Source organism: Homalodisca vitripennis, chromosome 4 (assembly GCF_021130785.1).
Source record: "Homalodisca vitripennis isolate AUS2020 chromosome 4, UT_GWSS_2.1, whole genome shotgun sequence".
Lineage (NCBI taxonomy): Eukaryota > Metazoa > Arthropoda > Insecta > Hemiptera > Cicadellidae > Homalodisca > Homalodisca vitripennis.
Genome location: NC_060210.1, coordinates 181,048,905 through 181,075,202, shown reverse-complemented (window position 1 = coordinate 181,075,202; position 26,298 = coordinate 181,048,905). Strand labels below are relative to the sequence as shown.

Below are 26,298 nucleotides of genomic sequence, written 5' to 3'. Positions count from 1 at the left end.
CTGAGTCTCGCTCCGAAATGAGACGTTCCTACGTGGAAGAGCACCGGAGTCTTGGATTGAGACGATTTCTATTTCATTTGTAGTACCTTTTTAACTTATCCCATACTGGCTGATATCATACCAAAAGCCAATACATTATCTAACCTAACCTTTTCAACTATTATTTCTATTTTTTAATGCTGTTAGGTGACATAAACAACTAAGTAAAATACAACACTTTCTTAGTTAGATCTAGATCGTGGTGTCGTGAGGAGTAACGGAGCATTTTGTAGGTTATATAATCGTTAAAATGGTTCTAAGTTATATTAGATATTAAAATTAATAAAAAATTGATGACAGTCATTTCCGAGTGTTCTAGTAATTATTGTTATATTACACATGATTTTGCATTGTTTCAAATGGCTTTTTAGCATTAAAGATTACAAAAGAATTAAAAAAAGCTTGTTATCGTGAAAAATAAACTTTAACTGAATACTTCTGAAAACCTTGGTGCTTTTTTAGCAAAACAAACCTATAGCACTTGGATAATTTTTATAATTGTGTTCATTGTACAATATTATGTTATTACACATGATTTTAGGGTGTTTTTAAATGCTCTTTATCATAAGTATTAAAAATTTAAATATACATTTTTCTTATATTAGTTATTTTACATTAAACTGGATTTTTATTTTATTTCCGTAGAAAAGTTATGGTCTAAAGTGAAATTTTAATATTTTTTTAAATTATATAAACATCTTATTGTTATATAATTTGTGATTGGCAATTCATTTACCTTCCAAACAAATTTAAAAATGAGCTTTTAATGTTCAAAAATAAATTTTAAGTGAATTTCTTACTTTTCGAAACCTTGCGTTTTAGTAAAAATATTCTCCAGTAATTAACTATTTATAGAAATTTTTTGTTTATGGTACAATATTAGGTTATTACACATTATTTTGAGCTGTTTTTAAATTCTCGTTATTATGAAAGTACTTTAACAGTAGTTATTTTACCTCAAAACTTGGTTTTTAATTTTGTTTCCGTGGAAATGTTGCTGTTTAAAAGAGATTTTTTTATTAAAAAAATTATATAAAAATTTAAAATGTTAAATAGTTTCTGATGCATAATTAATTTACCTTTAAAAAGAAGTAAAAAGGAGTTTTTCTATGATAAAAAACAAATTTTATGTCAATCTTTTTCGAAAAACCTTACGTTTTCATCCAAAACCCTCTGGCACTTATAGCATAGTCACAAAAAATAACTCAGCGCTACTTTTCAACATGGATTTAATTTTTATCTCTGGCACTAAAAGGGTTAAAATATGTTGATTGATGAAATATCTTATAACAGATTAAGGTCAGACATTTTTTGAACACACCGTTTACTTGTTATTTATCCCATTGCACGCCAACGTACCTATATTACGGCCGTCGGCTACTCAACCGAAAATCGCCAACGGCCGTAATATAGGTACGTCACGTTTTTCGCCTGTAATTTTCTTATAGTTCATCTGATTGCCGCGAGATTTTGACTAATCGATAGTCAATTAGTTGCTTTGCAACCACAAATTAGTTAATTCCTTTATGGACTGTTTTGTTTGGTCGTATTTGAGCTTCGCAGCTGTTGGATTGTTTGGTCTAGAGTGAGGTTACGTTCGTGTTGCTGTGCGTTGTTTACGTTTTGTAATTCTCTCATTACTTTTGTTGTTAGGGCATTTTTATTATGCCCCTTTTATTAGATTCATTGGTACGTTGGGATTATACGACCACACCCAGACATAAATCGTTATTTGACATTTAGCTTCAACTGATTAATAGATTAGCGTAGAACAATATTTCGTCAGAATAAAACAAGAATTGTCTTATCGCAAACCACTCCTCCCCATCCCCAGACAGAGGTCAAAGTCGAGCGGTCTAGTAGATAACGTGATTGCAGTCTCGCCGCCGGTTCGCTTTGTTGTACTTTCGTATTTTACCCCTACATTTCTCTAAACACAAAAATTCAACAAAAACAAACATTACCAAACAAAAACTAAACTCTTTTATTGGAAAAAAACACACAAAACTTGTTTTTATTCTTGATCAAACTCCGCCACCCAAAATGCGGGTTGCTTCCGAAGCTCGAGCTGATGTCAACGAAAGAAAAAACATCCCTCGAGATAGTAATCTATCAGTAAAATATAATTCTAGAGGGGCTGATCAGAAATATAAATTGAATTGTAATGGAAAGGCAATTATGTACCGTGCAAAAAAACTTAAATAATCATGTGATGCCACGCAGCCTGCCGTAATTGGGATTCTCGAGAAAGATAAGATAACAGCGACCACAATACGGATCACAATACCTGGAAATGCTTGTTGATTGATGGAATATTAGTTCTGTTACTCAATTACATCGTTTTATAACGTTCTAAGTTCATTGAAAAAAGTTTTAAGCGAATCTGACCTCATCAACAATTGATAATCTTTGTAAGTTTGTAATTTTGTAATTAAAGAGTTGTTTTTTTCGTTCTATAAACGTTTGTTTATAATATATCTATAAATTTATAATTTTTGTGTTCTTTATACTGGCGTGGTTGGTATAATCCTAAAAGTACCGATTTGTATAGTGTCAAATATTGATTTGTGAATATAGTGTAACATTACATACAACGTCCATGCAACTTACAAAAACTGTGCCCGTGTCACATTTAGTGAAAAAAATCACAACTGGACTTTTATATAAGGTAGGCTTTGGAAATTTTGTAATTCGGTTAAGGGGTAGATATAGATTACTGGGATATAACAGAAAATCAGCCTAAATGTTTTTTGAAACCATTTATTAGAGCTAAAAAAACATTTTTTTGAAAATTTTAATTTTTGTTTTCTAAATTTTTTATTTTTTTTATAAGTTTAAGTTACATTTATGCAACTACAATTTACCAACTGAACAAGAGAATGTTATAAGCAAAAACAATGGTAAAGAAATCATCAATATCTGTTAAAAAATAAAAAAAGTTATGATAAAGTTTGTGAAAGCTTGCAAAACTGCTGAAAATACCCTTGGCGTTTTCTGGGTAGTACTTTTAGAAAAATAGGCTGGTGTGCAAAGGGTTATATTACAACATTTCAGATCTATTACGATGAAAAGTATTTTGTTTATGAAGCTATGCTAAGCCAACAATATGCAATACTTGGGTTATGTAGCTGGTGAAAATGTTCCTTTTCATCGTTGTCACTATGGAAACTATTTTATCGAAGAATGACACCCTATCTTGTATCAAAATAATCTTTAGAACTTATGAAAGAAATGAGGCGTGTATGAAACAATTGATTTGTTTATAGTTTTTAAGTGATACTGCTGCTACCAATAAAAAAGTAAATATAGTTTTGAATCGGTATTTGTTAAAAGGGCATCAGTCATAAAAAGTAAACTTTCGGAAAACTTGATAAAAACCGATTAAATATTATATAGCAAATGTAAAATTCCTAAATAAATATGCATTGCATTTTCTGCCTTATTTTTAACATCTCAATATAAAGATTTCAAATTTTTATCAAAATTTCAAATTTTTATGAATTTAAAAAAATGTGTGACTTATGCCCTTTTAACAAATTTTCAATATGCCACATGAAAAAAATAGTGTTAACACTCATAATTTATAAAAAACATTTATTTTTAAAAGATACAATGAGTACAGAATTATTGGTATAGGCCTAAGCTTAAATTATGTTACTTAAACATCTTTTTTAAACTCCTTATCATAGAAAAGAAACTAAATTTGTGCCCTATTGTAGGTTTTTGTTGATACTTCATCTGTTGTTGATCACTCATCTTCTTCTTGCATATTAATATTTTCCATTACAGGCCATTCTAAAATATCATTATAAAATTGTCTGTTTCATGAGGTACATACTGAATGACTTTTCTTAAATCTTGGAGTTTTGATTTTTTTATAGGCACTTTACCCTCTGGGTAAGCAAGTTCGCTGGGACCAGTAATCCCTGTGTTTGTTAAAGACATGAAAAAAGGTGTGGCAATGGAGACCATTAATGGTGGTGTATGCCTTTATGTAGCTTTTAAAGTAGATTCAAATACAAAATGAAACAGCTTACTGATCCCAAATTTGACTTTTTTCTTTGCTTGGTTACTTTTTTGTTTCCTCTGAAACTGGAGTATTTTTGTAATACTTTATCCACCAAGATTTGAAGTTAGAAATCTCTGAAGCTCTCACCTCCTTCACAAGAAACTTTCCAGGTTTGGCACTTTTTTATTATTACCTCAATGATTTCATACATACTGAATATTCTGTCATGCTTATTAAGCATCCTTTTGATTAAGCCGAACTCTCTGTCACAAGGAAGGAAACTGTGACCTCTGACAGGATAAAAGTGCTGAATTTTTAAGAACCTTTTACTGTCAGTTAAAAATAAGAAAAAACCTAGTCAATGTCTGGTTCTTATTTTGACCAGCGCAATTGTCCGAAAAAATACGGAGCTCTGTCACACTTTCCGGAACATGTTTAAGGTAGTCATCCAAAAAGGAGCAAACTTCGTTAGGCCCCTTGTGACCTTCTCCTTCATGATAGAGGTAGATGTTGCTGTTTTCTACTTTTTAAGTCTGTTACACAAAACACATTCACTGTAAGTTGGCGCAAATAAAACAGTTCCTGCACAGGCACCTTTGGGAGGGAAATGTTTTGCATGTAATCAAATGCAATTGAAAGAATATTGTTTTCTTCCTTAGCATCTTCTGAGGCCTCATACTTTAGCGCAGAATAAAACTTTTGGCTTCGTCGCTTATGTACAAGAAGCTCGGCCACAGCACTCCGTTTTGCAGCTTCATTCAAGTGCGGAGATTTAATTTTTAGCTTAAGCTCTTCACATGTGCAACATGTGTCGACTTGAGGCCGACCAAATCTGAGATTAAAATTATCTTTAAAAAAACGTGTAGTAAAAACTATAACTCACCTTCTTTTCAGGGTACTTCTCACAAAACAAGTTATACATTATTTTAAATTTAATTCCGCATTCAGGTAAAATTTGGTTCCTCCCAAATAGTGGGATTCCTTCACAGGAAATGAACTAATATGTTCTCTAACCAAGCTTTTTATTTCATCGGAACACGGAAAAAGACACTGCCTTTCCTCTTTTATCTTCGGGAGTTTTGCAGGCCTTCTTGAGTTCTCTGATTCGCGGATTTTTTTAGTTGTAACACCAAAAGCATTGACAAAAGCATTCAAACATACTATATGTCTTGAAGTTCCAATCAAAAGGTGATATTTGAAACTAGCACTGTTTATTCTTGGATTTTCCATTTCTTGGTCTACGTATTGCCACTTCCTCCACATCAATAAAGTCCATATAGTAACATGTCTTGTTCATTTTTCGTACCGAGGTCGTGAAAACCTAGCAAAAATCTCAGTCACGTTGTCCTCTGGAAACGCTCCCAAGCAATTTCTCTTGCATCTGTAACAAAATGAGAGTTTTAGGCTAATGTAAACCAATTATTTCAGTAATAGCCTACTTAGGCTCAGACTTGTAACTTGATGTAGCTCTGAGGATTTTATTATATAAGTTATTTAAAAAGACACACACCAATTATATTGGTAAACAAAGTTTATAAGTTTATGTTGATAACCTCATTTAAATTATTACTTACCCACAAGTAAATGGAGGCTTCTTAGCTGGAGTTTCATTGCCTTTATGGTTCACACATTTTCTCCCCTTTGATAATGGCTTTCCTTATTTGATTCCTTTTGTACCCACTAGGATCTGTAAACTTCCTTTTACGAGAAACATCATGATTAACACTTTCCATATTTTCTATCATATTTTTCTACTCGTTTACACTGTTGAATTAACCAAAGAATCTGAAAACTATAACTTTAAAACCTGCTCACAATATTCAAGCTGCTCGACAGCTGTTTCCATGTTAACAGCTGTAGCTAAACAAAAGTACAGCCAACATTTTTAGTTAAAAGGGCATGAGTCATAGACTGATGCCTTTTTAACAAATTACACAATATTCAACCTTGTGCTGTGGGCTTATTACTTGACTGACTGATGCCCCATTAACACAGAATGTAGATCTAGAAATAAAGAATCTAAATCCACCAAAAAGTGGAATTGTGAAAAAAAGTGACTGATGCCCTTTTAACAAATACCGATTCTTTTAATACTTAATAAAAAAAATACAGAATTTGGATGAATAAATTACTTAGTAGGAGAAAAATTGCAGTTTTGTTTTAAAGGCCCAATGGGTTGGATTATGGTTGTTATGGGTGTAATATGGTGCCAGCTATGTTTTCTTTATAAATAACATTTAGAGCTAACTGTACTTCAACAATTATTCTGTAGAAAAAGTAACTGATGCATCTGTTACAAACTATCTACCCACCATAAGGCTGTTTTCCAGGCATTGTACTAGGCTGAGGCATTGCATCTCCTTGCCCTCTGTTGGTTAATGATGGAAACTCAGAGAGTGACAGGTCTAGTAATGGTGGTGTGCTCGCATCCCCCCCGCCACCACCAAACACAGAATGGAAGTTGGTTACGGCACTGCCTTGAGATCCAAATGACCTACTCTGAGGAATTCCAAAGCTGCCCATACTTCCCATTGGATTTGAGCTCCTAAAAAACAATAATATATCACAACATAAAGTAAATTATACGACTACATATTAAATTACGAGAATAATAAAGAAAAAGGCCCTTACTAAATATTGTAATTTTACACTAGAGGTAACAGTTTACTTTGAACTATTACATATTGTTCGCTATCAGGAGACTGTGAATGTTGTTTACTTCCAGTTCACCTTCCTCTTGTGCAGTGTCTTGAATCTTACGCAGGCGGTCAAAAGCAACAAAAACTAATGTTGTGACTGGTAACAACTGTCCTGATGCGTCACACTCCACCATCACAATGGAAGGCCAAAAAGCATTCTCACATTATTACAAAATTTCAGAGAACTAAAATAAATATAATGCGTTGTTACGAGATACTGCAAGTTATTCTGCTTAACGCGTCATGGGGGAAGTTACGATTGGTGATAGAATCGCTTACTGCGTAACCAACTAATAATAATATTTATAGTTTGGATAATAGGTTGTAAAACGTTTATTATTATTCAATCAAATTTCGATCCCAAACCTATTAACAGTATTTATATTATTAAATGTCTTTGAATTGATTAATAATTCAATTCACATGAGAGTGAAAAAGTAGACATTGTGCAGTTGACAGCACTTTTGCTTTCACAATTGACATCCAATACGCAGCTGCCTGATGCTATGTTGAGATCATTTACATCATTTAAGAAAGAAGAAATTACACAGCTGGTGGAGCTCAATTGTCGTTATGACTGACCAGCCGGCAGTCCTTGGCTTGTCACATATCACATATGACACTCAATACACAACAGCCTGATATGTTAAGTTTGTTCATATTATTGTTTATTGTGTTTACATTTTATTATCTTTGGTTCAAAATTATTGAAAGACATTTAAACAAAGATAAAAAAAGAGTAACGAATGCCCATTTTGAAACTTTTGTTATGTATTCTCTAATTAAGATTTTTACCGTTATTTATACTTTTTCTCATATTTGTAAATTTGTGTTAAATATTGCTCATATAGTCCGCAATGATCCATAAATTATAATATGCATTCAGACTATGACACATTTAAAAAATAATTTTGTAAATGAAAGTAGATTGTGAAAAACATACACGTTAGTGGGTCAGTAAAACTTTTTTTTCTGCACAAAGTACTAATAAAAAAAATTGTTCTCTAGATTATGCAAATAAAAATGTTTAAAAAATAATTTGAAAATCTCTATTATTGTAGAAGATACATTTTTTTCATAAACCACTACAGTTTATGTAATTCTTTTACTAGGAAAATTTGAAAAACAGTAGTCGTAAAAGGGTCACCCAACATGGGAGATAATTGTTGGATATTTAGTATTTATATAAAGTTTATGGATGAAAAAGCGTTTTTTGGATATGATTAGATACTGACATCACGCACACATCACAGCCACAGGTAACTGGCAAGTTTTATGTGTTCATGAAAGAAGGGGGGAGAACACAAACCCCCTAATATGCAGGTTTTTACAAAGAGTAACTGTTGTAAATTCATTTATTTTTAGTATGAAGGACACTTCAGAATGGATTTAGTTTTAAACATTACACCAACTTACCAGTCTTGCATAACAGAACTGAGTGAAGGTACAGGTCTTCTCTCTGGGAAAGCTCTTTGGCCAAACAAACTCCTGTTCGCCATGGGAGGCAGATTTCGGTTTGGGGAAAGTTGTTGTGGTGTAAATGAACTGCTTCCAGGAAACATGCCTGATGTTGGGGTGACATGGCCGGATAAAGAACTAGATCCAAATCCAGTTCTTGAGAGACCTTGATTTGCTATACTTCTCGGAGGTTGTTGAAAGTTTAGGTTGGCCATAGCCACCAATGCCTGAAAATTATTGGTGCCATAAGACAATGCAACAAATAAATACATTAAGGAAAATAATATTATGATTAAACCAAAATATGGTACTCTCATTTTCTCTTACAAATATAACTGTTATTTATATTAGAGAAACGAATGTCTGAATATTATAATATAGCAGGGCTAGTCCAGCTACTCAAAGATTTCGCGTTTAGTTAATACTAAGAGCATTAATAACACTTGTGGCACTGTACTATAATTGAGCTATTTATGACCATAGTAGGTTATTTGGTTATTTTGTTCAACATTAACTGCAGTTTTTGGCTTTGGCTAGATGTATATTACATAAGCATGTATAATTGATTGGTTTGTTGTATAATTTTGATGTAGGTTAACGAAGAGGAAAGAGTTTTATTTTAAGTTTTCAAACTTTTATTACAAAACCATTTTCATTAAAGAGCTTTTCTAACAAACAGCTCTATGATTTTTTAATTAATATTCACCATTTAGAGCTATTTTACAAACAGTTAAATAATGGCAAAAACTTTTAAAATAGTCATTTGTAGGTTACAATTTCAATATTGAATTTTATAATTTAAAATGCAATAGAAGCAGTACCATATATAAATTTAAGGACTGAACATTCTTATAATGATATGAAGGTGTGTTTTAAGAATATATTCAATTACATTATGTCAGTTTTGCCTCCATTTAAAAAACAGAAGTTTGTGCTGGCGAGTATTTTCCAGTTTTTCTACACCGAAACTTATTACCAATATTAAAATTAAGGAAAAATGGCATTATAGACTGTAACTCCATTTCCAAAGAACTTATAGGTTTAACTTGCCTCAGAAAGTTGATAACCAAATTAATGTCTACAGTGCCATTCACCAATCCTCCCAGATACATTTTATTTTACTCAAATCGGTTTTTTGGGTATGTTTCATTTCTTTTCTTTTGCTTTTATTCTTCCTATTTTTAGTGGCAGTCCATTGCCACACATTGCAACTTTTAAGTACTAATAAATTGTCTCATATAACGAAAATGTTAGATTTCAATCCTCAAAACATTGTGTTATACTTTGTTTGAAATTTGTTTTTGACGATGGAAGAATTGTGAAGGAAACAGGATTCTTCTAGGATTTGCCACTGTCCAGCGATTTTTTTGGATCACTGAACGAAGGAAAATGTTCGGAAAAATCCCCTTGTGTTATACATTTTGTAACATATAGAATGGCAAATGTCTGAAATCCTATTATTCTTTTAATACTCCCTGTAATATTTTAATTTTGCAATTATTATTCCTGTTACAGTATTGAAAAGAGTGACTCAAACACTCTGAAAATCACATAATTATTATTGATTTTATTTTAGAAACAATATCCTTAATTTTCTGTATGCTTACAATGTACTATTTCAGTAACAAATGCAGGTTTTGTTTTAGTTCAATGTATTTGTTTAGATCAATAAACAACAACACAACTACTGTAAAATAAAAATTCCAGCAATTCACTCCAATAAAGTAAAATAAAATGTTTAAAACATAAAGACGATAATCAAAAACAAAAATGGGCAAAAAAGCAAAAGGAAATAGCCTAATCAATACAAACGAGAATTTTTTTAACGAATTGAAGAGAAAATAGTCCAGTGTTTTGCAAGGTGCAATACAGCATTTTTGTTGGCTGAAGAAGCAGAACTGAGGTAGACGTATCCTGGATGAGTTATAACTAGCTATGTAATCTACCTATATATATATATATATATATATATATATATATATATATATATATATATAAATGAATGTTTATGTGTTTGTCCTTTAAAGACTCAGAAACTATTTGAACGATCATGAGGAAAATTTATATGTATATGTATTTTTCCACGTAGAAGGTTTATATGCTATGCCCATTTATGTAACTCACCACCAGGAGGCGCTGCAAAATATATAAGTTATCAAAGCACCTGCACATTGTAAACTACAATTACGAGATAGTTGTGTATAATAACCACACACTATGTGAAGGCACTAAGTTTTTATGGATATTTGTCTTTCAAATGAATTTCTGTTTGGCCTTATAGCTTGACCACTTTATTTTTCCAAAATTTGAAAGGTCACCACCACCTTGTAGCCTTAAACCCTGGTTTTTATAAAACGAATAAAATTAATAAACTGTTTATTACACATTTTTAAGATAAAAAATTGAAAAAACTTAATTTTAAGTAAATAATTTTGAAAATTTTAGTTTTATTACATTTTTATTGATTTATAATGGTTAGCGATGTTTACAGAAGGTTTATCACATATTTCAAATCATGAAGCACTGAACTATGATACTTTATACAACATATAGTATATATTATATATAGAATCTAATCCAGAATACGAGTTATAATAAAAGTTAGTCAACATTATTTAAGGAGTTATGTTGGGTCTTTGCTAGAAAATAGTCAAATTAAAATATTTGGAAGAATGTAAATGGCTGCTGTATTGAACTTTTTTTACTGGTTAAGACTGTCTAACAAACTCATCTAAGTTTGTTCATTCTAATAATGTAGATTTTTAGGTGCAAGTTCTTCCAAAAATAGTGGCCTATGGATAATACCAAAGTACCAATTATTCACACTACTAACAACTAAATCCGTAAAGAAACATACAATTCTGTACCAAGTGCAATCGGTTGTCAGAGGCATGTCAAAGACTCTATCCCTACAATATTCGTTATTTTACGAACTTCTTCAAGTCTTCTTTTCAAAAGTAACTTTTTAGATAGTAAAAAAGCAATATTTCAAAAAGCTGAACTTTTTGCTAGATAATTTGAATCTGACTACTCACAGTCAGGGCCCTCTCCTCCTGTCTACAGTTTTAAACGCTCCAAAAACGATGCACATGAATTCAGTTTATGGAAGGAGACGAATACAAATTGAAACTCCTAACTTGAAAAGGCAAAGACCTGACAACATCCCTCTTCTACTCAAACACAGCGGCTCAGTTCTAGCTCAACCCTTGAGAGATATCTTTAATGAATCATTCCTCAAGATAAAATTCTCAAAAGGGCTCAACAAAGCCCTTAATTAATTTTATTTTCCGCTGTATTCTACCATCTATGCTTGTCTTTGTAAATTGGCTGCTGCCGTTGGAAATAAATAAAAAATAAAAATAAAAAAACAAAGGGCTCTAAGTTTGATTTGTTGTGCCTATAACAAAGAGTGCATGTTATAGTAATGTGAAGAACTTTTAACTAAAATTCATTGGAAAACTATTCAAAAATTTAGTGCTTGATCATTTAAAAACCTGCTTTGGTCAATCTCATTAATCCTCAGCAGCATGGATTTACCATTGGTAGATCTACCGTGTTAAATTTTCTTGTGTTCCAGGAATTTATTCTTCAAGCATTCATAGAGAGAAAGTGGGTAGATACTATGTAGTTCTACTTTGCAAAAGCCTTCCACAAGGTGAATCATGACTTATTGATTTCAAAGTTATATGTGTATGGAATTGATGACCTAATATTGACTTGGTTTCAAGAATAACTCTTTGTTCGCCACTTGAAAGCAAGACTGACCTTGTTCTGCTCTGAGGAATTTATTCAAACTACAGGTATGTCTGAAACATTAGCCTTAGTCTTGGCCTAGTTAATTTGCTTGTTAAAGATATTTTGAAAGATCTACAAGCAAACATATTAATGTTCGCAGATGTAAAAGTTTTCATTACCTTACCAGAAGATCAAGCCCACTAGTTTGCCGGCAAGCCTAAACTCTGTTATGGAATGGCGTTACACAAACATATACCTCAACATAAGCAAGTGCTGATCTATCACACTCTTCAAAAACATTTTCCGATTCTCCTTCAGTATAACTTAAGTGGATAGATACATCTACCAGTAAAGAGTAAGCAGTCTGATGTTTCCTCATAAAAATGATATTTAACTTGAATTAGGTACTTCAAAGGCCTATGTAAAGTATAAATAGGATTTGTTAATAAATTTTACAGAAAGCCTGCAAACCTAAAAAAATGTGAATTTTATAAATTAAAACAGATGGTAGTTAGACAATTTAAATTGTACGGTTGCTTTTCAACTCTTATTCCCATGACACAATTTCCAATATAAAATGGGTACTTTGGGATTATACCGACCACACCCAGACATGAATCGTTATTTGACATTTTGCTTCTACTGATTACTAGATTAGCGCAGAACAATATTTTGTCAATATAAAACAGGAATTGTCTTATCGCAAACCCCTCCCCATCCTCAGACAGAGGTCAAAGTCGAGCGGTCTAGTTGATAACGTGATTGCAGAGTCTCGCCGCCCGTTCAGCTGGGGCGTTGTTTTGTTGTACTTCCGTGTTTTACCCTACATTTCTCCAAACACAAAAATTCAACAAAAACAAACATTACCAAACAAAAACTAAACTCTTTACCATTAAAAAAAAAAAAAAAAAAAAACCACTCAAAACTTGTTTTTATTCTTGATCACAGTCCGCCACCCAAAATGCGAGTGCCTCCGGCCATCATCGCGGGCTTCGGCCGGCGCTGCCCCACGCTGATGTTAACGAAAGAAAAACATCCCTCGAGATCGTACCTATCAGTAAAATATCAAATTCTAGAGGGGCTGATCAGAAATATAAATTGAATTGTAATGGAAAGGCAATTATGTACCTTGCAAAAAACTTAAATAATCATGTGATGCCGCACGGCCTGCCGTAATCGGGATTCTCAAGAAAGATAAGATAACAGCGACAACAATACCGATCACAATACCTGGAAATGCTTTTAAGTTTGTAATTAAAGAGTTGTTTTTTCGTTTTATCATGTTTGTTTCTATAAATTTATATTTTTGTGTTCTTCATACTGGTGTGGTTGGTATAATCCCAAAGTATTATAAAATGTTTGTACATAAAACTGAAAAGTTAGTTATATAAAGAAGTATTATGCGATAGTCTGTAGCTATTCTGCAGTGTAGCTGCAATATAATAAGCGACCACCACCATCAATATTTATGAATATCTAAACTAGCATACCGAAGCCTAAATGTCAGATCAAATTTGTTACAGGTTTCAAAATTTACAGTATAGTTGAGCTGTTTTTATATCTAAAAAAATAATCATTTAATGATGAATACAAAAACTATCTCAGAGGCTATGTGTAGCCTATTCATTAAATGGGCAATAAGCAGCCACAAAGTCAATCTAATTAACTATCAATTAGAAATATCTAAACTATTAAATATTAAAACATTTGACTCATATATATTGATAGTTAATCATTGCCTGATGTTTTTATTATACAGGATAACAATATTGATTAAAATTAAATTAGACCTACTTCAAATGAAATAAAATAATTTGCGTAGTGAATAACAACATCGGCAAAAACAATTGCGACGAACATCACTTTATGAGTCAAAATGCATTTTAACATTGGACAATGTTTCAAATAGCAACAAGATAATGACATTGCTTCTTTAAATCCAAAGTGTCCAGTTTGTAATGAGGAAATGAAAATTAGAATTAAAGGTGCAATAGTGTTTAGTTGTAAGAAAAGTCCAAACAAACATGACATTACAAAAAAAAACGCACTTGAGATGACTTTTCTTACACTCTTAATAAATTTGGATTAATGAATAAAATAAGAATAATGTATTTTGCAGAATTACCATTGCACAGTGGCTGTAATTTTGTAGAGAGGTTTGTTTTTTGTGGTTATAAAAATATAACTAAAGTATTATTATTTTGAATAGTATTAAATTCCTTTATTTCTTTTGCATATAAAAATATAGCATTACTAAAATATCAAATCAAATATCCTTTATTTCCATCAGACTTATAACATGCATTGGATTGCGTCATAAATATTACAAAAATACAAGTATAGTTTACATCTATACACACATACTATTTACCAATAAATTCACTGAGGATGTAGAAACATTTTTCTATTAAAAAAGCCTTCAGTGTTCTCTTAAAGACCATTACATCATTTATATTCTTTAGGCCCACAGGAAGTGGTACTAAAGTATAATCTTAAATCCTATTAGTTTGTTCTACATTATTGTTCAAAATTAATCCAAACAAAGAATAATCATGTGTATTATGAAAGGATAACAGAAATGCAGACGTTTGCCATCATTACATGTTACAAAAGGTGCAACACAACATTTCAAGCATTGGAATCTATCCTCTTCAGGTGGGGTGAGGGAGGGGATTGATTAAAAAAAAAAAAAATAAAAAAATCCAGAAATTGAGTGACAAAGAGATTCACTTGACAACAATATTGTGTCATATGAAAGACATTCCAGGCAATAATTAGTGATATTGCAAGGCTTCGATATACACATGAATATCGGTGATTCAATAATAATGAATATCGGTGATTCGATAATAATGAATATCGGTGATTCGATAATAATGAATATCGGTGATTCGATAATAATGAATATCGGTGATTCGATAATAATGAATATCGGTGATTCGATAATAATTAATATCGGTGATTCGATAATAATGAATATCGGTGATTCGATAATAATGAATATCGGTGATTCGATAATAATAAATATTGGTTCAATTGTTGTAGTAGCCGTTTATTAAACTGCAACCAATGTATCTGATAGCTTGTGACATGGGGAGACTATAATAAGCGGCCAAGACTCATTCAATTGTTGTTATCAAACGATTCCATATATTATGAAACTTCGATATTACATAATAATTTTACGTAACAGTAATTATAATAAATTACATGTTAATAACATAAATTTAACAATAAGAAAACCAACTATGACCTAGATCTATATATTAGAAAAACATTACAATATTTACAGCTTGCTTAGATATCAGTGATCAACCGCTTTTGTGAAAAGTATTCTCCACATGGGTAAGCAGAAGCCAAACCCACAAGTGTATATAGAAATACCTCACATAATTTCCTCATATTTATCGAAAAATTTAAATACTCCAAAAATTGGTGGCTTCTTGCTGTTTATTGCAAACATGAGGTTGAAGTCATATGGTTAAATAACTGTAATATTGAATTATTTTCCAGATAAAAACAATCATTCCATTCGATAATAACAATCAAATAACGAGTGTAGGCAACATTTAAGTCTATTCTTTGACACAAATAACACATGAAAATTACCTTTATACATGTGGTCATTACACAAATACCATAGGCTACACATGATTTTACTTTGTTTTAACTAATTTTAAAATAAATTCTAAATTAAAAAGAGCGGGTAGAGTAGGATAAGCGTTTTTCATATCAATATTATCAAATGATATTTAATTCTTATACCCATTAATGTACGTAATCAACCCAATAGTAATTAATTTGAATAATAACTACATCATCTCCATCAACTTGACACACAATTTCATATTCTAATTTATTCTATAGGTAATTTCTTCTAAATAAAAAAGATACGTAGTAAAGTTTAGAAAACTATACTAAATAACACTAAAAGATGGTTTATTGTGTCTTTCTCGGTTTCAAGATGTTTGTTTAGTTGTTAAGTTTCCTTTATATTTTAAATGTAATTTTCCCATCACCTGTCTTAGTTTTATCGTTTGATTATTGGTCATGGTTCCTTTATTATTTATGATAATACGTAATTAGGTTAGGGTACGATAAGCGGACCCTGTTTTTTATATCGAAGAATGTAGTCTTCGATACCTAATAGTCACATCTCAAATCCTAGACTAATTAAAATCTATATAAAAGTATCTATAGTCCTCAATAACAATCATATGCTTTAAATTAAAATATGAATTTAATATTTATAGTGATCAAACAAATTATTATAACAAAATTAGGAAAACTGAAGACGACCATATTTGCTCACAGTTACGGTTGTTTCTTTCCCACAAATTTCACATAATGGGTTTTTCGGTACGAGTCCAACATGTTGAAGCTACAAAAACAATATATTTTATTTATGTCTTATCATCTTTCAAAGCAATGTCTTGTAGTTTTCTAAAATTGACTGCCATTTTTAATAATTAAAATTACTTATGTAAAATTGAAATATTTTCCTATGTGTATTATTTTAAAGTGTTTACAGCTGTTGATATAGCCTATAGACTATTTAAGTTAATAATTCAAAATAATTAAGTTAATCAATATTGATGGATTATATTGATGGTTATGATTAAGTAGGCTAATATCGTTTGCCAATTTCTATATAAAACACCGGGTCCGCTTATCGTACCCTACTCCCGTAATTGTTTAAACTATTTCTATTAATTTAAATATGTGACTTTAATTTAGTATTTCAGAAACATCAAAAATTCTGTTATTCGATATATAAGTATCGATGATTGTAATAAGCGATGTAAAAACTGGGTCCGCTTATCATACTCTGCCCAAAGAGCTAGCAATAATTAAAATTGTAAATAACTACAATAGAATGTTTTTGTATTCGATAGCTTACTAGGTATTTCCAATTGATAATTTCGTTCCCTAATTCGATTGTGCTTGTGGTAATTTATTATATTGCAGCCTGCAGTGTTACAAGCAATTTATTTAACAATAATCTCAATCTTTTTTTAGTTAGTAGCCTATTTTGCTTCTTTAACAACTAACCAAGGCTATCCAAATTTGTAAACAGTGTGAAAATCTTTATTTGAACCCTGTATATAGTTCTTGTCCTGTAAACCCTTTCTAATAACTCAAGCTTGACTGCTCTTTGTTGGACCATAGATTACAATTTAAGAATACAAAATATAAGGTCTAACTTTGATTAGGCATGTAATTGTACAGATAATAACATATATCGGCCAAATCGAAATGTCTACTGATTTAGTGAATGATGTCTTAATTTCAAACACTTAAGGCCCTAAAACAATCTTTAGTCCTATTACAGTACTGTCAAATTAACTAGGTTATCTGTTGTGCTGTAAATAATTTGGCTCATAAACTAGATATAAAAATATTGAAAATCTCATGCCGTAGTTCACAGAAATTTGACGGAAAAACGAATAAAAATTGTAGTATTTTAATGGAAAGGAACAAAATATGTGCAAATCCTGTACATGCAGGAAGTTGAAAGATGGAAGCTTCGTTGACATTTATTTTATATAAGAGTTTATAGATCTGTAAAGCTGCGATTAATTTTAAGGTTTTATAAATTGATAAGTTAGTTATAATATGAAGTAAATAAATTATCAACTTACTCTGAAGATCTTAAGTTCTACGTTTCCAATAACTGTTAACTACAACTAGAAATCCACATCAAGAAACCATCCATATTTTGCACTGCTCGTCAAGTACTACGTAGATCTAGAACTAAACAATACTAATTTTTACAGAAACTAAGAAAACGGATAATTTAAAAAACAAGTTACTGCTTAAAGTAAAACAAATTAAAATACAAATTTATTTGCATTAATTTACAGGAAATGTGGAATTAAACCACTGTACTTAATTTAACACCTACAATGTCTTTCGTATTACAGCTCGATCATATGATTACTTCTTTCTTGGCACCTGGGCTTGGTCTTTCGTGGCTGCAGTAAAGAAGTCTCTGTTAAATTTTCTGGAGTAGTTTGAGTATCTTAATTTGATTGCAAAGATGGCTCTCAGCGATGCAGATGTCCAGAAACAAGTAAGCAAATTAAAAAATTAAGATTTAATCAGTTTTGGGCAGTAATATAAAAACTTTACCTGAAGCCTAGTTGGCCCACTTATGATATCAGGTTCTCTATTCTAAACTAATAGATTAAAAACAATCTGATCAACTTTATCTAAGTTTTTAGTAAGATTAAAAATGTAATTCTTTCTTTGAAAGTAATAAAATGTAATTTTGTACAAATAAAAATGAAATATACATTAGTTAGGACCTTGGAAAGAAGGCCAAAGTTCCTGTAGATTTATTACTTAGACCTAGGCTAGGCCTAATTGCATTCAACTAAGTACATCAGCATTACTATATCAAACTTTGAAACTTGTAATGAGTTAGTTGTGTATACTGAAGTTTAACACTTAAGGTGCCATCAGCACATACTATGCATATTTGATAATAGGCCAACTAGGGGTGTTTATCGCAGCCTACATAAAACTCGGGTAGGGTACGATAAGCGGACCCAGTTTTTTATATAAAAATTGGCAAACAATATTACTTAATTTAATTGTAACCATCGATATAATCTATCGATACTGATTAGTTATTTTTAACAAAATTAACTTAAATAGTCTATATCAACCAGCTGTAAACATTTTCAAATAATACTAGTAATGTATTAGTTCAATTTTATATAAGTAAAATTTGATTATTAAAAATGACTGTCAATTTTAGAAAACTACACGACATTGCTTTGTAAGATGATAAGACGTGTTTTTCGTGACTTCAACATGTTAGACTCGTACCGAAAAACCCATTATGTGAAATTTGTGAGAAAGAAACAACTGTAATTGTGAGAGGAGCAAATATGGTCGTCTTCAGTTTTCCTAATTTTGGTTATAATAATTTGTTTGATCACTGTAAATATTAAATTCATACTTTAATTTAAAACATACGATTGTTATTGCGGACTATGGATACTTTTATATCGATTGATAGTCTAGGATTTGAGATGCGAATATTAGATATCGATGATTACATTCTTCGATATAAAAAACCGGGTCCGCTTATCGTACCCTACCCTAAAACTCCTGCACTGTAAGGGATATTTAATTTACAGTCAGTTGTAACTGCAGGTCTCTTAATGTATGTATAATATTGCTTTACCTTGAAATGAGACCGTTGTGATCTTGCAGAATTCATCGGCTACTCTTTGAGGGCAAACTTTGGTAATGGGTGCCCATAAGTAATCCTGTGCCCCTATCTACTATTCATAAATATGATATTAAATGCTTACGTGTAATGTTGGTACATGTATTAATATTGTACATGAATAGAAGTGTAAATTTAACCTTATCTTATTTAATTAACCGGTTGAGCTTGAACCATCAAGGTTGAGCTTGAATCTAGGTATAATCTCAAGAGATATTTTTATTTTGTTTCTCAAGTGCGGAGTGGTGCCGTCACAGAATCCCGCACTTATGGCCAGAGGCATTTGTGATCAGTTCTTTTCTATATCACATCGACCTACATGATATAAGCACAGAAAAAAAAAACGATAAGAAATGTACCTGGTTGTGGGCACGGGTGTTGGTGCTACCCAACACTTCTGGCGAAGAACAAACAAACCCCTTGAGATATTGCCTATAAATCAAGCTCAGATAATGTGAGCACTTAATATCTCTATAGTTTGGACAAGATAAAAAGTAACCCCCATGGGCAATGGACATCTTATCGCCGCCTGTATGTCAATTTATCTTACTTATTTATCTTATCCTCTTTCAACTTTGTTCACCTGTCCACTATGTTTAGCACCCGAATCCAGAAACCTACTTTTTGTTTTAATGATAAACTCCAAATTTTGATCTCAAAGAATTTGTAAAAATAATTTTTATCAACCAAAAATACCCCAAATGCACTGAATGTTTGGTGGAGGGTGAGAGATCACTTTTTAAAGATTTTCAAATGTAAAGGAAGATTGAGTCATACCTCATTTTAAAGGACTCTGTATTCAATGGTCATTTTTAAAAAGTTAATTTTTTTTATTTATTCAGAGTAGTCAAAAATGTCAACGTTGTACGGTTTCAAAGTTTTTTTTTTACTGTTACCTCATTAAAAATTTTAACAAATCAAAATTTTTATCCAAGGTTATCAAAGAAGTACGCGTTTATCCTTGTTCATCATAGCCCCGTACTGTACTGAAACTGCCAGCCTCTCAAGACACTGCTTTCCTATCTTAGAAGGAGGTGGCGAGGCCATCACCGGTGCTGAGTACATTAACTATTAATTTCTCAGATAATCTCAGCCTTTAATTTAAATATATTTTAAGGAATGTAGTTTTATCTGACTTGGTTTGTTGCAGATCAAGCATATGATGGCTTTTATTGAGCAAGAAGCCAATGAAAAGGCAGAGGAGATTGATGCAAAAGCGGAAGAAGAATTTAACATTGAAAAGGGACGACTTGTCCAGCATCAGCGACTAAAAATCATGGAATACTTTGAGAGGAAAGAAAAACAAGTAGAACTGCAGAAAAAAATGTATGCCAATCACTAATCCTATAACTGATCAGCCTTTCTTTCCAGTCCCAACCAAGACTATCCTGTGAGTTTCCTTTCCTTTTCTTCCTTTGGTCCGTATTCTGTCTTGTTTTCAGTTCAAGAGTATGTATTTATATTTATTACAGTAAAATTCCATTAATGCTATAGTTCAAGCATTCTAATTGGGCATGCCTTTTGGAAAAAAATAATATTTTCCTGAACAACGTAAAACATCAATAATTTAATACGCAATAATACGTTTGATCGTATCATTTAATACGTTTTGGTCCGAAAACTCCCTAATATTATAAAGCAGGGTTTGTAATCATACTCATATAGAATAGAATACCAATGTATTAATTATATAAAAACAAGTGACATGTGTGAAAAAATAAAAATAATGTTTACCAATAAAAACCTTACACAGATAAAATAATGTTCAAAACTGCTCATACTTGTTAGAGGAGTGAATAGCTTGGTATCACTAACTTTGAATTTCCTTTTATGTTGGCATAAAACTGAACATAGCTTATATTTACGTTACATTTCATCAAGAAAACACATTTTATTGTTTCAACATTTAACTGTGATTTTTCTGCAGTCCAGAAATTATTCATGAGAGTGAAAACACTCTCCACTTGTGCATTGGTACCTGGTAGAGAGTGCGTTTTATGCTGCCATCAAAGCATTTTAATGTCTATAACTATTAGTGTGTTTGTTTATGTCTGATCTTCCCCTGAAAGACAAACTGAATTCGGTATTGCACATCTCAGTCTATGAGTGTTCTTTACAAATTTAAACTTTTTTTCTAAATCATTGTTTCTCAAGTGCGGAGTGGTGCCGTCACAGAATCCCGCACTTATGGCCAGAGGCATTTGTGATCAGTTCTTTTCTGTATCAGATCGACCTACATGATATAAGTACAGAAAAATATCGATAAAAAATGTATCTGGTTGTGGGCATTTTATTGTGAAAATTAATATGAAAATAAAAATTTGTTATCTTTACATCATGATTATGTAAAGCATTTCAACTCACAATTTTTCATCTGCCATTTTGAAAAAATAAATATGATTTTTCTCCAAAATTGTTTTGCTTAAAAATGTATGTGTAACATGACATAATTATGTTTTCACTTGAAAAAAATCTAAAATTAAACCTCCAAACCTATGGATTTTGGCACATTTAATTCACGACTTATACAATAATCTGTTCTCTTACAATGAATTTGAGACACCTTATATGTAATACCTTTTGTAACTAATTATAATATTATTTAAACCTTCTACAAATTAATTTTTAATACAAACTGGGCTCAATTGCAGTAGCTTTTTTTCTGAATTGTGCCCTCATTTTTTAAAAATGTTGGCCTGTTTCATCACATAACGGGATGTACTTGTGACATGAAATCTAACAAATCATTTTGAAGAATTTATATATAATTTTATATATATATATATATATATATATATATTTATATTTAAATAAACTGATACATAATAAATTAATATTGTAAATTCAATTAACGGTTTTGTAGAGTACATCAACTATTGTAAACTACTTCTTTTGTGAACATATCCAGGTATTTGTTTCCTTGTAAAGTTCCAAAGGTTCTATATCTACTAAACATTAATTTTGCATGTTATAGGAAACATAATTCTGAGATTTTGAAAATGTGTGAGCTAAATGAATTGTGTCTAGTTATTAAAAAAGCCTGTAAAAATGACAACAAACATACCAGATAATCCTGTCCATCTAACTGAATCACTGGTACTAGTAGTGATGCCTAGATAACCTGTTTAAAATTATACTCATTTAGAATTTGAATAAAAAATGTTGTGTAATAGATTACTCATGAGATGTAACTTATTCCAGCCAATCATCGAATATGTTGAACCAAGCTCGACTGAAGGTACTGAAAGTTCGAGAGGACCATGTGCGCAATGTGTTGGATGAGGCTCGTAAGAGACTAAGTGAATTTTCTAAGAACACTGCGAAATACTCAGATGTACTGAAGTCTCTTACTGTGCAAGGACTTCTTCAGGTACAGTAGCCATATGATAATGTATAATGTTATTTCATATAACAAATTTGTTGAGATTTATGTGTTTATTGAAGTCTAGCATTTGTAAATTCAATATAACTTACCGCTATCTGTTGGAACATTGTTCTCCGATGAAATATAATAAATAATCAACCATCTAATTACTTTTCTATTATTTCACAAAAGAAAACTCACAATTATCCAATAATTTGTGTATTTTTCACGAGGCCTTTCGACATCGAAGATGCCATCATCAGGTGTGAATCAACAATTTAAAAAACAAATATCAGCTGAGTAAAACTAACAAGATTTATATGGTTAAAATTAAAATAAAATGATATAAATATTAGTATATGTATAAAAGTTTGGGTCAAAAAATTTAGTTATATTTTAAAGGAATGGTGAATTTTGAATCGGTCCAAAATCATTGTTTAAAATTTTATCTTTGTGTTTTGTTATGTATAATGTTTCATATGCGTCGAGTTCTTCTTGTTTGTGGACTTGTTTTAATAATGTAAAGTTTTTAAAGGTGTGGTTTGTTTCAAAAGCATGTTTGGCAATAGCAGATTTATCAGTTTGTCCATATTTATAATATCTTTCGTGTTCTTTAAATCTTTTTTTAATGGTTCTTTTTGTTTGGCCAATATAAATTTTATCACAATCTTCACAGTTAATTTTGTAAATGCCACTTTTATTTTCATCTAAAATTTTATCTTTAGGATTTCCAATTAGGTTATTTATCTTATATGGTGTGTAAAATGTTATGTTCATGTAATGTTCATAACATTTTACACACCATATAAGATAAATAACCTAATTGGAAGTCCTAAAGATAAAATTTTAGATGAAAATAAAAGTGGCATTTACAAAATTAACTGTGAAGATTGTGATAAAATTTATATTGGCCAAACAAAAAGAACCATTAAAAAAAGATTTAAAGAACACGAAAGATATTATAAATATGGACAAACTGATAAATCTGCTATTGCCAAACATGCTTTTGAAACAAACCACACCTTTAAAAACTTTACATTATTAAAACAAGTCCACAAACAAGAAGAACTCGACGCATATGAAACATTATACATAACAAAACACAAAGATAAAATTTTAAACAATGATTTTGGACCGATTCAAAATTCTCCATTCCTTTAAAATATAACTAAATTTTTTGACCCAAACTTTTATACATATACTAATATTTATATCATTTTATTTTAATTTTAACCATATAAATCTTGTTAGTTTTACTCAGCTGATATTTGTTTTTTAAATTGTTGATTCACACCTGATGATGGCATCTTCGATGTCGAAAGGCCTCGTGAAAAATACACAAATTATTGGATAATTGTGAGTTTTCTTTTGTGAAATAATAGAAAATTTATATTCCAATAAGAAGAGCTCCTCCTCCTTCATCTAATTACTATTTCTTTATTTATTATAAATACTGTACCAAACAAACCTTGCCCTTTCAATAGTTTGGAAATGCCACAGTAAATAATAATGAGTGGCAGAGTCCACCAACAAATCTCCTTGGTTCCTTGGCTGTTGATTTTTCTCCTCGCTCACCAATAGTATTTCATTCTTATTGTCAGTTTTTTAATCCAGATTCTTTGCCATGAAACTGTTCCATGATGATAACTATGAGTTTGTAATATTTTAAATATTGTGAATGTTGAATTTAGCACCAATTCACATCCTTTTAGAGTAGCTTCTGAAATCTGATGCTGTAACAGATTTGACTCCTGGAATCTGGAGTCATTTCATCTGAAGAGATCCAAAAAACGGTGATGAAGAAACTCAAAATGAATAATTTACATTGTTTTCACATCAGAGCCAGCCAGACTGCAAAATATAGTGTAATCTAGGTGAAGTGTTATTCTCATTGTCTCATCAGATGCACAGTATTTTGGATCTCTAGAACGGTATCAGATTCCAGGAGTCAAGCTTGTGACAGTGTCAGATTTTGCACGCTTCACTGAAAGGAAGGACAACTGGAGCTAAATTCAACATTCATACTGAATTACCTCTTCCTACAATAGCTTTAATATGTGTATTTTTGATCTTATTATAATTATATATGACGTTAATAATTGAATAAAATAGAACAAAAAAGATTATACATCAATATAATATAAATGTTTTATTTAGTGTATTAAATTATCTACCAATATAAAATGTATAAATTTAAATAAATTACATGTAAAATTACTAAAAACACCTGATTTCCAAATTGATCTTAACAAATTTTCCATTAGTTTACACTAAACAAATTTAGTAATTCAGATAATTAAAAATAAAAGTATATTCTAGCTATAAAAGTTTTAGGCATTAAAAACAAATCCTTGCATTTTAAATTGAATCTATCAGGGATATTGACACACCAATGGGATGAAACTGCATGAAACGTGGACAAATAGATGTTTATTGTTTTGTAATATGTACATATGGCAGACAGTGTATTCTCTATAATAATATAAATTTGTTGTAGTGGGATTTTACAAAGTTGGTGTGTTTCCAGTACTATCAAGAGGTTTTTTAAATTTGGGATTGCCAAACATTGTTTGAGCCATTGTAATAAATAGTGGGGTGCTATTTGTGTGGTAACATTTATTGTGTTCACTCATCTAGGAATTACATCATGAGCGATATAACAATGGTCCTTCTTATGCCAGTATTAACAGGTAAAAGAAACTCTTTTAGACTATTGAAACACTGCAGAGTCAATATCTGTAAGGTTATCACAGTACAGGTATACCAAACCTCCTCACTTCATGTATTCACAAGGTAGTATTTAGCTGCATTGATTGACATGTTTACAGCTGTTGGAGCCCAATGTTATGTTGCGAGTGCGTGAGGCCGATGTGGGTCTTACTGAAAACATATTGCCCAGTGTATCGGAAGAGTATAACAATATCTCCAAGATGGACGTCAACCTCAAAGTGGACCAAGAAGGCTTCCTGCCTGTGGAGTGCTGTGGAGGTGTAGAGCTGTTCGCTCAGCGAGGCCGTATCAAGATCTCCAACACTCTTGAGGCGCGTTTGGACCTCATAGCACAGCAACTTGTGCCCCAGATCCGAAACGCTCTCTTTGGTCGCAACACCAACAGAAAATTCACTGATTAAAAGAAGTATATATTCTGTAAAATTAATATTAATATCAACATTCCCTTGTTTTATTTAGAGTGTCATTCAAATTTGATATTATTTCATTCTTGTAATAATTTGAGTTTTTCAGTTATTCCATGTTTTATTGTACAAAAGGGTTTTCCACTATCTTAAGTTGCCTTTCATTGTTTTTGCACAAGGTATTTAATTTTGGTTTAATGAAGTTGATAAAATAATGTTATATTTGTATTGTGCCAGAATAGGGTTGTTCATAAGATGATAAGTTTACCATCAGTATTTCTTATCCTAATATATTATTATGTAAGTAGAAAATGTACACAGTATATCAGTAATATGGTTATGCAATTATTGCAATAAACCTTACTAAGCATTGTTAAACAATATTTTTTCTTAACTTCAATTCACTAATTCAATGTTTTTAAATCAAGATTTGAAATGTTAACTGTCCAGATTATAGTGATATTAGTCCTGAATATTCAAAAGTGCGTTGGTGTTGGAATTTAGGTGCCAGTGTTGTTTTCAGCAAACTCTATTGTTGTAGTGTTAAAATTGGAATGTAAATATGTAAATGTAATGGAATAATAGAAGCTTGAGTAAATATACACATTACTGAGCAAAAA

The 26,298-nt window shown here is 31.1% G+C and overlaps 2 protein-coding genes across 2 annotated transcripts; one reads left to right on the top strand and one right to left on the bottom strand.

Moving 5' to 3' along the window:
• Positions 1-6,337: 6,337 nt before the first annotated feature.
• On the bottom strand, positions 6,338-17,740 carry LOC124360717 (regulator of gene activity). Its single transcript, XM_046814553.1, has 3 exons — positions 17,583-17,740; positions 8,164-8,432; positions 6,338-6,593 (listed from the first exon to the last, which is right to left on the bottom strand). Exons 2-3 carry the CDS (start codon positions 8,418-8,420, stop codon positions 6,353-6,355), a joined length of 498 nt encoding a protein of 165 aa, XP_046670509.1. The 5' UTR covers positions 8,421-8,432; positions 17,583-17,740; the 3' UTR covers positions 6,338-6,352.
• A 122-nt stretch (positions 17,741-17,862) lies between these two features.
• Positions 17,863-26,298, top strand: LOC124360716 (V-type proton ATPase subunit E). The gene is made up of 4 exons (XM_046814552.1): positions 17,863-18,013; positions 20,331-20,506; positions 22,382-22,550; positions 25,373-26,298. The coding sequence occupies exons 1-4, from the start codon at positions 17,981-17,983 to the stop codon at positions 25,673-25,675; spliced, it is 681 nt and encodes a 226-aa protein (XP_046670508.1). The 5' UTR covers positions 17,863-17,980; the 3' UTR covers positions 25,676-26,298.